The 13,336-nt window shown below is 35.7% G+C and overlaps 1 protein-coding gene across 1 annotated transcript in view; it reads right to left on the bottom strand.

Moving 5' to 3' along the window:
- Nucleotides 1-419: 419 nt before the first annotated feature.
- The window catches only part of SH3YL1 (SH3 and SYLF domain containing 1), a 38,483-nt gene continuing 25,566 nt past the window's right edge, over nt 420-13,336 (bottom strand). The window contains exons 7-10 of the mRNA XM_036749946.1: nt 8,042-8,204; nt 7,383-7,461; nt 6,351-6,407; nt 420-610 (exon numbers count right to left, since the gene is read on the bottom strand). Coding sequence (XP_036605841.1) covers nt 420-610; nt 6,351-6,407; nt 7,383-7,461; nt 8,042-8,204 — 490 coding nt within the window. The remainder of the gene's footprint in view (nt 611-6,350; nt 6,408-7,382; nt 7,462-8,041; nt 8,205-13,336) is intronic.

Raw genomic sequence — 13,336 nt, 5'->3', positions numbered from 1 at the left:
TACCACCAAACACACCCTTTTTGGAAGTGGAAGGTCTCAAGTGTTACACATGTTTTCATACTGTTTCAATGTATTGATCATCTGAGCTCATTTTTTTTACCTCTCTAAAAAATACTATTTATTATATGAGATGGCTCTTTCGAAAGAGGAGGGGGAGGGATAACTATGATGTAAGAAATATATCAATAAAAACATTTTTAAAAAATCAGTATATGTATTTAGATACCTCTTTAATAGTAATTATTCTATAGAAATATATACATACATCATTTCATACACTTGACTTAAAATTCAAAAGCACATATTTACAGATAATCTTCTCAACTTGTCATAAAATAGTGCAAAAATGATTAGCCTTCCTAGCATGATAGTGACATCTTTTTATTTATTTTACTAAAGAAAAGAGAAATGAATAATGCTTAATCCAGTGAAACATAATTGGCTGGAAAAATGCCAGTTTGACCTCGAAGTCTTCCTTCCCACCAATCAAAATGTGAATTTGTTTTGGATATTACAGTGATCCGATCTCCAGCTTTGAATTTCAAATCTCCTGGCTGCTGTCCTTCAAAAGAATACAGTGCTGTCACTTGTACTGTTTGACTTGAATTACCTAAAATGAGGAGGGGAAAAAAATGGATATTTTTGTTTTTTGTGAGAGAAGGAAAGGAGTAGTTAAAATATCCATTTTGTAGTCATGGCTTAGCATTCTTCTGCTCTAGACTCATCAATTAAGTGCCTTTGAAGCTTTTTCCTTTAATGGTACTCTTTTGTTTCAGTATCATTCTTCCCAATTATGGTCAAACCTATACTCACTTCTCTGACCATGCAAAGAAGACAATACATTCCCCGGGGGGAAAAAATCACAAGTCTGTGGACAAGACCTCACTCTTCTGGTGTCCCAGAATTTATCAGTAGTACATATCAGAATTAACCCTAATCAAAATTCTTCCATAGCTTATAAGACAGTCTTTGAGAACTACTATGGCTAAAAATTCCACTACCAAAAGCTCCAGTGACTCTCCCCCAAGTCCTCCACAATCTGGTTCAAGACTGCCTTTCCAAACTTACTGTGCATTATTCCATTGCTTGTTGTAAAAGGTATCTGGATGGGACAAGATAAAGGAATTTATTCCCTTGCTGAATGTGTTGGGCCTTGTAGTTTCTCCCTTCTGCCCAGCCCAAGGAGATACAAAACAAGATGAGAGGGCAGGAGGAGGCAGGCACAGGAGGCTTGTGAATAGATTTGCACTGGAGTTTTGGGGAGACATGACTGGATAGAGGGATGGTTGGATGGATGGATAAATGCCAGGGGCAAAGAATGGTGCACCTAGGCTTCAAAATAGCAATCAGGGTTCTCTTCCACCATATGCAGACAAGACAGTGATAGACAAGCTCAATAATTTGTGGACATTTCCCTGGTTGAGAATCCAGGCAGCTGGTAGAATGAGTCCTCTTCCACTTTTTCCTTTCTCTCCCTTTCTATTTGAAAGGATGAAGGTTTAAATCCAAAGTTCCTTGTCTCCTAAGCTTTTTTTAATTGTTCCAATAGTACAGCAATCTATTCTTTTTTCAGGTAAGAGATGAAATCAGTCTTCTTGTATGCATGTGTGTGTGTTTAGTTACACTTAGAGAATGCAAACAAGAAAGTCTTTGGCTATTGGACTAAGTATAAATGAATTGGCTGCAAGATAGAAACAGAGAACATTTGGGGACTTGATGAACTATTATAATTTTACTAATAATGAGTATTAAAAATTTGTTAAGATCTCCAAATTAGGGGCAGCTAGGTGGGGCATTAGATAGAGTACTGGCCCAGAAGTCAGGAGGACCTAAATTCAAATCCAGATTCAGACACTTGACACTTACTAGTTGTGTGACCGCGGGCAAATCGCTTAACCTCAATGGCCTCACCAAAAGAAAAAAGGATCTCCAAATTAGAAGTGAATAGAATACTTATAGATTTGGCCCATTTCCTTTGGACTTAAAGGAGTCATTGTTCAGAGATCTAACAAATCATTTGAATGTGCCTGCTTGGGGCTAATCTCCAGTGAAAATAGAAGGTTGTGTCTAGAGAAGAGATTCCATTCAAACCCACACCCCTGAGTTGAGACAAGTATAGTCTGGGAGGATCCAAATGTGTAACCCATACATTATAAAGACTGGGTAGCATTTGATTGCTCCTGGAAGTCAAGGGAAGGTATACCAACCCCTAGAACAATCCTACTTGTTCAGAAGGAATACAACGCTTAATGCAGCTTCATTTGCTTGGTGTATATTAGGGAAGTCAAGTACCACCTTCACAAGACATTTTGATCCCTGGCAGTGACTGAGAAAAGGGTAGTGGATAAACTAGTGCATTTGAAGTAGAGAAAACTTTTTCATTCTCAGCTCCTCACTCAATCACAGTCAACAAAATATTTAATCAGTTGCAAGGTCTTGTTTCTACCTTCACAATGTTTTATATATGTCTTCTTCACTATACTCACATAACTGCCATGCTCATATAAGCCCTTATCATGATTCACCTGGACTATGACACTACTTTTCAGATTAGTCCTTCTGTTTCAATTCTCTTCCTACTCTACTCCATCTGTCATTTAGCAGCCAAAGTGATTTTTCTAAAACACAAATTTGAGGATGCCCACCCTCCCTCTACCGAAATTCCAGTGGGTCTCCATTATCTCCAGGATCTAATATAAAATCCTGTTTGGCATTTAAAGCCCCTTAGCTTCTTTATACCTTTCCTATTTTTGTTATATTTTACTCCCCTCCATGTTATTCTATTATCTAGTGACCCAGACCTTCATTTTGTTTCTTACACAGGGCAGTTTATTTCCTAATTCTGTCCCTTTTCACTGGCTGTCTCCCATGCTTGGAATGTTTTTCCTTCTTACCTCCACCCTCTTGGTGAAGGTCATAGTGAATTTAGAGCTCAGAGAGAGACAAGTGTATTACAGTATTTTGGATTCAGAAGACTTGGGCTCAAATCCTGCCTCTGTGACATTGGGAAAGTCATTTGATCTTTTTGGGACCTCAGTTTCCTCATCTGTGAAATGACTAGATTAGATTAGATTGATCCTCAAGTTCCTTTCAGGTCTTAATCTATAATCCAATAAGCTAATGACATATTACACTTTATTTCCAAGAGTTACCATGTGATCCACATAAGAAGTTGCTTGTGGTTAGTCCTCTTCCTACCCATCCCCACCCTATGGCCATTCTATGTTCATTTTAACAATGCATGTGAAGGATTATTTAGACTATTTGGATAGGGTGATGGAAAGTATAAGAAGTATGCCTTATGAGAAATGACTCAAGGAATGGAGTCGACATTAACCTGGAGAAAGGAAGGATGATAGGAATCATAGAAGAAAGTTGGATGAGAACTGAAGAGATCCTCTTGATATATCTCGATCTCTATCTATCTATCTCAAGATAAAGTTCTGGGGATGATAAATTATTGACTTCCTTAATGTAGCTGTAATATGTTTCATTTCATTTTAGCTTCCCTGCTTGCAATAAATTTGAGTGACCCTTTGGACAATTTGCCAATCTTGCCATTTTATTCAAGGTCCATTAAAATAGCTTATTTTTCTTTGCCTAAGTCATGGCTAGCCTTAATGAGACACAGAGTCAAATTCCAATCTGTATATTCTGATTGGCAAAGTTGCCCAGCAGCACAGATTAGTGAGCCTGAGTCCCAAGGTGTATTTTATTTTCATTGACTCCTAGAAGGGAATTTGCTTTCTTGATGGACTCTGCTTAATTTAGCCCATGTGTAAACTTGCACATGCCTCATTTGTGGAGTCAAATGTTAGATGAAATATTGCAAGAACTTCACCAATCAACATAGTGAGAAGAGTGGAGAATTACTAGCCTAAGCTAATATTCTGGTTCACTGTGGTTTAAACTACTTTAAGTTTCACAGGGCATAAACCCTTGCATGGACACCCTTCCTAACACAAATATGCTGGCTGAAATCTCAATTGCCATAACACAACACTTAGAATAAGGTCTCATTAAAAATAACAATAATAATAAATTCATAGTATCGTATATTTAGAGCTGGGAGTCCTACTTAGAGGTAGTCTAGTTCAGCCTCTTCCTTTTACAAATAAGGAAACCAAGACCTGGACACTTGTCTAAGATCACATAAGTATTAAGTGTCAGGGCTAAGACTTGAATCCTATGTATTTTATGTTCTTGGACGTATTTTTCTGAGGAGTCCATAGGCTTCACCAGACTGCCAAAAGAGTTCATGACATAAAAAAAAAAGAAAAAACCCTCTGAAACAGCCATTATAAACCCTGGTGTACCGAATCCTAAGCATTACTCCATAACAATTATGAAGTCTATTATTCAGAATCTAACAACTTACACATAATTCTAATAACCTTTGACATCAAAATTCTTAAATAGAAGACTAGAAGCAATAAATTCACCAGAAGTGGATAAGAGAAAGAAAACAGATGTATGTATATAACTTAACCGAAAAGAAAACAAAATATCACTTTCTTCCCAAAATTCTTAAAGGTTGAAAGAGTTGACTTGCCACGGAGAAATGATGACAAGACAAGACTTTATGCAACAGGACTCTATATGGAGTTTGTTTCTGACTGTGAAAGATACAAAGAAATATTTTCATTTACGTGTATGTATATGTTTATATTTCCGTAATGGAATAAATAGAATATACTGGTGCTAAAAACCCAATACCAAATATTTTTTAGCAAATGTTTCACAGAATCACAGAACTTCAGAGTTGGAAGGATCCTCAGTGGCTATCTAGACTAATGGTGTCAAACTCAAATGGAAACAGGGGCCACTAAACTGTACATAACGATCCCTATGGGGCACATATTGACTTAGAAAACTACCTATTAAAATTATGTATATTTTACCACCTATTAACATTACATTTGTTTTATTGTAGTTTTATTTATTTTTTAAGTATTTCACTATTACATTTTAAACTAGTTTGAATCACACTGAGTAATATTGTTTTGTGGGTCATAAGGTGTTAGACATCTGTCATCTAATAAACCTATACCTACAAAAGAATTTCTACTACAAGCTATCTGAAAAGTTGTCAGCTTAGCCTTTGCTTGATGACTAGGAGGGAGAGAATGAGAGGCAATGCAACCTACATCTGGATATTGTACCTCTAATTATTAGTAAGTTTTTCCTTCCTCCTAAGAAGATCAAACTGAAATATGCCTCTTTGCAATTTTCACCAACCGTTCCCAATTCTGGCCTTTGGGGATAAACAGAACAAGTCTAATCCCTCTGCTATGTGATGGCCCATTAAATACTTAAAGACAAATATCATGTGATCCCCTAAGTCTTCTATTCACTAAGCACTGTCTCCTCAGTTCCTTCACCCTATCCTCACTTGTCATCATCCCTTGGCTCCTCACAGTCCTGGTCATTATCTTTGACACCCTTCACTTTGTCAACGTAATTTCTAAAATATAGCACAACTGAACATAGTACTCCAGTTGTGCTTGAACCAGGGCAGAGTGCAAGAAAGATAATTGCTACCCTCATGCAGGGCAGGACTCAACAGAGTACTTGGCACATAGCAGGGGACAAATAAATACTTATTGATAGATTGATTGCTTGCAATGCCTATCAATATAGCTAGAACAACTTTATTTAATTCTCTTCATTTGCCAGAGCACATTTTAATTTGTAATCAAAATGTACTGTAAGCATAATGGTCTCATCACTTTCTCTAGAAACCAAGTTTTAAAGATCACTATCCAGGAGATAACTTCTGAATGCTACAAATATCACCTGAGCTCCATTGGAATAAATAACACTTAATCTCTCTGTTCTCTGGTATTGTGGCTTAGGTACTGCTGGTACAACAGTAACCAACCTCATTTTCCCCAAATAATAAATGTTAGCAGATTAACACAAGCTTTTATGTTTCATATTGTTCAATATGAGGTAAATACATTTAAAGCTATAGAAGACATGAAAAAAGTCACTCAAATCCATTCTTATCACATGTAAGAGGAAATTAATAATAATAATAATATAACTAACATTTCTATCATGCTTACTATGCACCTGACACTATGCTAAATGCTTGGCAATTACTATCTCATTTGATCCTCACAACAACTGTTGGAAGAAGTTGCTATCATTCTCATTTTACCAATGAGGAAATAGAGGCAAAGAGAGCTTAAGTGACTTGCTCAGGGTCACATAGCTAGTAAGTGACTGAAGCCAGATTTGAATTCAGGCTCTCCTGATTCCACTCCTAGCACTCTATCCCCATTGTGTCACCAAACTACCTGAATAGCTATACTGGTGTTACTTTAGATGAGAAATTGTTTATTTACCAACAGTGTCCGGATAACAGGGAAGTTCGGGATAAAGCTTATGGGCATTTCTGCTACCTGTAGAGAATATAAATGTACAAAGCAGGTTAGTTTACCATATGTACACTGCAGGGAAAGCATTTGGCTACAGACTCAATATGAACAGTATAAATGCAGGTCCCTAGAGTTTGTTCAAGCAAATGTTTTAAAAGCATAGCAACACAGTGCAGGATATGCTTGAAACTTCAAGTTTCTACCTGAATCTAGTCCCAGTAATGAGCCACAGAAATGAGGCGGATAACGATTTCTAGTGAATTTGGGGAGCAAACTCAAGAATATAAGAGGATGCCTTATGGACTTCTAGGAACACGTAATGAGCAGAAAATGGTAGTTGGATACATAGAACCATGAAGTAATGATGGTATTGAGGACAAAGTTGATAATAAGTCACATAAGTGATACTGAGGGAACCAAACAAGATGTCCTTAAAAAGAAATTTGGAGTCAAAGAAGTTGATTTTGATGAAGAGAAGATTAAAGGAGACAAAGTGAGGGAAGAGGATGTGAAGATAGGGGGAAAAAAAAACCACAATTTCATAGTTGGAAGGAACCTCACAGGTCATCTAGTCTGATTTATACTTCAAAAGAAATACCCTCTATAACATCCCTGAAAAGGGGTCATCTAGATTTAACTTGAAAGATTCCTGTACAGTGGGGTAGTCCATTTTATTTTAAATGAGATCTAATGTTTGAGTTCTTTCCTAAAAAATATTGGTTCAGATAATAGGTTCACATCTTTTGTGGACATTACCAAGATAAATGAGAAAAGTCATATTACCGAGGCTCTAAGTGAAATGATGATACATCATATGAATGAGAGTAGACACATCCAGTCATGTCCATAAATAATATCAATGGAAATTTGTGTGTTAGAAATATCTTTTTTTCCCTCAGAAATTCTCCAACATGATCCTAAGAACTGATGAGAATGTCTTAATTTCTTAGAAGTTTTTTTTTCATGAAATTACCTTTGATTTACAACAACCTAATTTACCTTGTGAGTCTGAGTTTGGCTGGAGAGATGCAGGTGGTTGTTTTGGCCTGGAGGATGGTCTGACAGGTATATCTTTAGCCTGAGAAGGAAAAAAGTACACTATATAAAACCTAGATTTGACTTGTGAGTACATTAAACCTTTTCCTTAAAAATGGTTGTGCAGGGTACCTAGAAGAATGACAAATAATTCATTAGCCATAGCCCCTTAGTAGGTTTATGGCTCCAGAGCTTTGAAGGGGAAAGCTATGCTTTCCCAATTCTAATTCTAAAAGCCAGTTTTTACCAAGTACAATTCTATCATTGAAATATATAATTTCAGGCAAACTACTTTCATTTCTGCTTACAGCTCTTTACATTTTTCTATTTTAGAATTTTAAAATAATGCAAAATACCATACTATTCTTTAAAGATTGAGATGTATTTCCCAAGTTTGCCTTGTCAAAGAAAAGCATTTTCTAACTATGTCTATCCTTAGATCTTTTATTTTTCAGAGGAAATGTCACCATGGTATGACATTTTTACAAGGAATTTATGTAAATGACATTACTAAGGGAAATTTATTCCACTCTTAAGAATCCAAGGGACAGAAACCTCCAGCAAACAGAAATTTCCTATTGGGTTGGATTAAGGCAGCAGGAAAAAGCAAATTTCATACATGCCTTCCTCTGTTCCCTTGCTGCTTTCCTTTCATTAATTCGTTGCTCTTCATTTTCATATTTTTCAGTAAATGAGTTAAGAATTTCATAAAGATCTTCTGCTTGAGCCGGCTGTGGCATGTCTCCAAATAAAATGTCACTGGCACGAACATCCTGACAGTAAAACCTAACAAGGAAAATTAGAGAATAAAAGATTTCTTGGACACCCTTAGGATTGTTGCAATGGTTAAAAATATCTCTCTTTTGTACCACTCTGCCTAGGATCCACAATTTCTTTGAAGAAGGTCTCTGAATTGGGGGCAGAGCCAAGATGGCAAAGTAAAGGCAAGGACTCACCTGAGCTCTCCCACAAACCCCTCCAAATACCTTCAAATAATGACTCTAAACAAATTCTAGAGTGGCAGAACCCACAAAAAAAAATGAAATAATTTTCCAGCCCAAGACAACTTAGCTTGGCAGGAAAGGTCTGGTGAACTAGGGTGAGCAGAAACTCAGTTCAGCTCAGGCCAAGCCAGTGCAGATCTAGCCACAGCAAATTAGGAGCAGGCCTTGGGACAACTGAATCAGTTGTACCAGTGGTGGTTTCCAGACCTCTCAGCACACAGATGCCAAAGACAACTGGTCAGAAGGAGATTACAGGGGTCTCTTTGCTGGCACAGGGGCAGGACTCTGTTGCATTGCCTATACTTGGATCTAGGTCACAGTCCTGAGCCTTGGTCTGAGTGCTAGGAGGAGCACTAGCACAGCAGAGCTTGTAGCCACAGGGGAGCAGGGACCCTGGTCACAGTTCCAGGGTGGAAAAGAGTGTTTGTGGTCACTCACAAACCAGTGCATAGTACAGGAGAGTAGTAAACACACCTGTCCCTAGATCATTACAATTTGAAAGAGCCAAAAACTTATAGGACCCCAGAAATGCCTCTGAAAACAGTTGCACAAAAAACCTAAACCTTGGGACAATGCCTCCTTCACTTAGGAAACAGAAGCCCATTTTAGCAGAGTTAAAAGCTAAGAAATCGGGTGGAAAATGAGCAAAAACAGGAAAAAATTCTGACCATAGAAACTTACTATGGTGACAAGAACAAAACACACACTTAGAAGAAGAAAACAAAGTCAAAACTCGTGCATCCAAAGACTCAAAGAAAAATATGGATTGGTCTCAGGCCATGGAAGAGCTCAAAAAGTATTTTAAAAATCAAGTAAGGAAGATAGAGGAAAAACTGGGGGAAAATATGAGTGATGAAATAAAATCATGAAAAAAGGGTCCACAGCTTGGTAAAGGAGGCACAAAAAATATTGAAGAAATAACACCTTAAAAAACAGAATAGGCCAAATGGTAAAAGAGATCCAAAAAGCCAATGAGCGAAAGAACACCTTAAAAAGCAGAATTGGCCAAATGGAAAATACCATATAAAAATTCAATGAAGAGAAGAACTCCTTTAAAAATAGAAATGGAAAAGGAGGCACAAAAGCTCACTGAAGAAAACAATTCCTTAGAAGTTAGAATTGGTGTAATTCAAACTCTTGTGAAAATCAGTGCTGAAAACTAAAAATATCAAATAAATAAATAAATAATTGGGGAAAAAAAAGAAGTTAGAATTGGGCAAGTGGAAGCTAATGACTTTATGAGACATGAAGAAACAACCAAAATCAAAAGAATGAAAAAATAGAAGTCTCCAGATTGGCAATATATTAATGAATAGAAAACAATTATGATTTCCTCAGATATAAATGTTCCCTATATTCTGATTTTATATATTTGAAGCAATAAGCCCTTCTTAATTATGCTTTATCTGTACAGAAAACTTTAAACCAATTAAGACTAAGGGTGGATTTCATACAAATCTGTATCCCAACTACCCAATTGTGTCTGACAAATAGGAGGTGATTAATGAATATTTACTGATTTAACTGAAAAGTTAAACCCTTCCTTTAGTTATACCAATTTAGGGTGAAAAAAGCTTATTTTTCCAGGATATAGATTATTGAGAAGAAATTCTTTTAGGTAAGACTTTGACACTTTAAGTAATCAGAAATTTTCAAAATCATCCGGTAAATGAAGGCAAAGACATTTTGTTCTTCTTTGTCTCACTTAAGAGAGAGATATTATTGGTATAGCTTTGTATTTCTAGACCTATGTCAAATAATGATGACAGTAGAGAAATTTCCTTTACCCCTTTTCCAGTGAGAAAACCTCCAGTGTTTCTCTATTAAATAAAACATGGATCTTTTATTCAGATTAAGTATTTTTTACCAAGTTAAAGAGAAGTCTTTCTATTACTATTTTTAGTGCTTTAAAAACATATAAACACATAACGTATCTCATCAAAGGTTCTTCCTGCTTCTAACAATATAATTAATTTTTAAAAAATTTTTGATGATAATTTATTATGATAAAAAAGAAGTATTTGTGTAGAACAAATTGAACCTTGCATTCTAAGTAAAAATATTTCCAACTACATCATGCTTTTTTATATTGCTACATTTTATTTATGTTTTTTTAAAATTTTAATTAATTTACATAAAGATACAAGCCTGGACCTTTGATTTCATTGATATAGGGATTTCTGGATGAGGAAACTCCCTTTACAAAAAAGTAGGCTAGTACCATCTCAACAAGTTAGTTTTAGAGAGTTTCCTAGAACGTTCATAGGTTAAATGATTTGCCCAGGGCCATATAGATAGCTGGTATTAGAAGTGGGACTTGAACACAAGACTTCCTGATTCTGAGGCCAGTTCTTTACACCATGATGAATTAATATAAATTAACTCTTGTTGGTTTGAGGATAAAGTAATTCTTAAATTCTTTCTGCATTAAAGCAGGGGAATTCTTATAAAATTTCCATTTGTTTTGAATAAAAGTAAATTCCCTACTTGTTCTATTTGATTCACTCTACAAACCCACTAAATGAGGTTTGTTCCCATATTCCATTCCAGTCTATAAATTCTGTCTTGTTATTCTTTATGTTGAATTTGTCACATTCTGTTAGTAAAGCTGAAGTCTCCGACTACTATTGTTTTCCTACCCAAATCTCTTTTTTTTCCTTTAATCAATTTGTCCTTTAAAAATTTAGTTGATGATTCAACCATTCTTTAGAGCAATTTAGATCTATGTCCAAAGAACTATAAAACTATGTATACCCTTTGACCTAGCGATGTCACTACTAGGTCTGTATCCCAAAAGAGATAAAAAACCAAAAGGAAAAGGGCCGTATACCTTTGTATATGTACAAAAGTATTTATAGGAACTCTTTTCTGGGGGTAAAGAACTAGAAATTTAGAGGACGTCCATCAATTGGGGAATGTCTGAACAAATTGTGGTATGTGATTATGATGGAATACTATTGTGCGATAATAAAGGATGAGCAGGATGCTCTCAGAAAAACCTGGAAAGACTTCCATGAGCTGATGTAAAGTGAAATGTACCGTGTACAAAATAACAGCAATATTGTAAGATGATCAGCTGTGAATGACTTAGCCATTCTAAGCAACACAATGATTCAAGACAACCCCGAAAGACTTATGATGAAAAATGCTATGCATCCTCAGAGAAAGAACTGATGGTGTCTGAATACAGAATGAAGCATCCTTTTTTTTAAATTTTATTTTTCTTGTTTTTTTGGGTCTATGTTTTCTTTCACAACATGACTATTATGGAAATGTTTTGCATGACTACACATGTATAATCTATATCAAACTGTTTGCTTTCCCAATGGGGGTAGGGGGTGGGGAGAGAGAAAAGGAGAGAATTTGGAACTCACAGTTTTAAAAACAAATTTTAAAAAAATAGTTTTTAACTGGGAAAAATAAAATACTAAATTTTTTTTTCAAATTTAGTTGATATTACATAAGGTATATATAATTATAATAAGATATTTTTTTCATGTCAATGTGCCTTTAAGCATGATATAGTTTTCATGTTCTTCTCTCAATCTTAATTTGAATTAATCTTTTATAGATCTTCTAAGTGCAGCTCCTACTTTTCTGTAATCAGCTTTTACAGAATAGACTGACTTCTCATTTTAAATCCATATGTGTCTCTGTGTCTAAGGTATGTTTCTTATTGGGAATATATTTTTGGGTTGTGCTTTTTAATCCATTCTATAACTGTTTCTCTTTGGAGTAATTAAATCTCTGTATAGCTGTGGTTGTAATTGTTAAATTTGATGTTTCTTCTGCCACACTTTTATATAATATAGTATTTGTAATCATAAATTATATAAAAAGTACTTAGGCATATTGTAGAGGGATTCTCATAGAGGTATGAGAGAGAGAAAAAGAGAGAGACAGAGAGAGAGAGAGAGAGAGAGAGAGAGAGAGAGAGAGAGAGAGAGAGAGAGAATGAACAGATCTGTGATTTCATTGGTACAGGAAGCCCCCAGATGAAGAAACTTCCTCAACCAATACAAGTCAGAGACTTCTTTGAATATTACAGTCTTAGAGGAATGTCTAAAGCACCTGGCCCAAATCACAAACCTAATTCATATCATAGGTGGGATCTGAACTCAAGCTTTCTGAACTCTTCTGAGGCCAGCTCTTTATCCTCTATACCAAGTTTCCTCTAAACATATGTGCTTATGTTGTTATATTTTGGCATAACAATAGGGATGTGTGCATAATAATGATGATGATAATTAACATTTATATAGTACCTAGTATGTGCTTTACAATTTTTATCTCATTTAACCCTCATAACAACCCTGGGAGGTAGGTGTTGTTATTACTCTCATTTTGCAGATGAAGAAACTGAGTCAAACAAAAGTTAAATAGCTTGTCCAAGGCTACACAGGTAGTAAGTGTCTGAGGATGGATTTGAATTCAGGTCTTCCTAACTCCAGGTCTGGTGCTCTATTTACCATGACACCTAGCTATATGTATGTATACATATATACATGCAAAGTATACATGTATGATTGTGTATATGAGAAGGGAAAATATCCACGCACACAAACGTACAGGGTTTTCGTACAGTCTGGACACATAGGCAAAAATGCATATTTTCAAGAAAGGAAATGATTGAAATTTTCAACAACATTCTATTTAATTGGAATATTAACAAATAACATCTTCAACTTAAATAACATCATATGATTTCATCTCCATATTCCAAGAGTGAATGTGCTAAAATTGATGGCAATATGGAGTTATTGAGTTGTTGCGTCAAGTTCATGTGAGTCTTGCAAAGCACATCAACCTTTGCATCACAAATGATGGAAATCATATTGAAGAGAATGTAGGTGCCAGGATAGGGGCACAACAGAATTAGGCCCCTGGGGGTGATACTGGTAGCCTTGGGGTTGT

Source organism: Trichosurus vulpecula, chromosome 3 (genome assembly GCF_011100635.1).
Source record: "Trichosurus vulpecula isolate mTriVul1 chromosome 3, mTriVul1.pri, whole genome shotgun sequence".
Classification (NCBI taxonomy): Eukaryota; Metazoa; Chordata; class Mammalia; order Diprotodontia; family Phalangeridae; genus Trichosurus; species Trichosurus vulpecula.
This window is presented reverse-complemented; position numbering and strand designations above follow the sequence as displayed.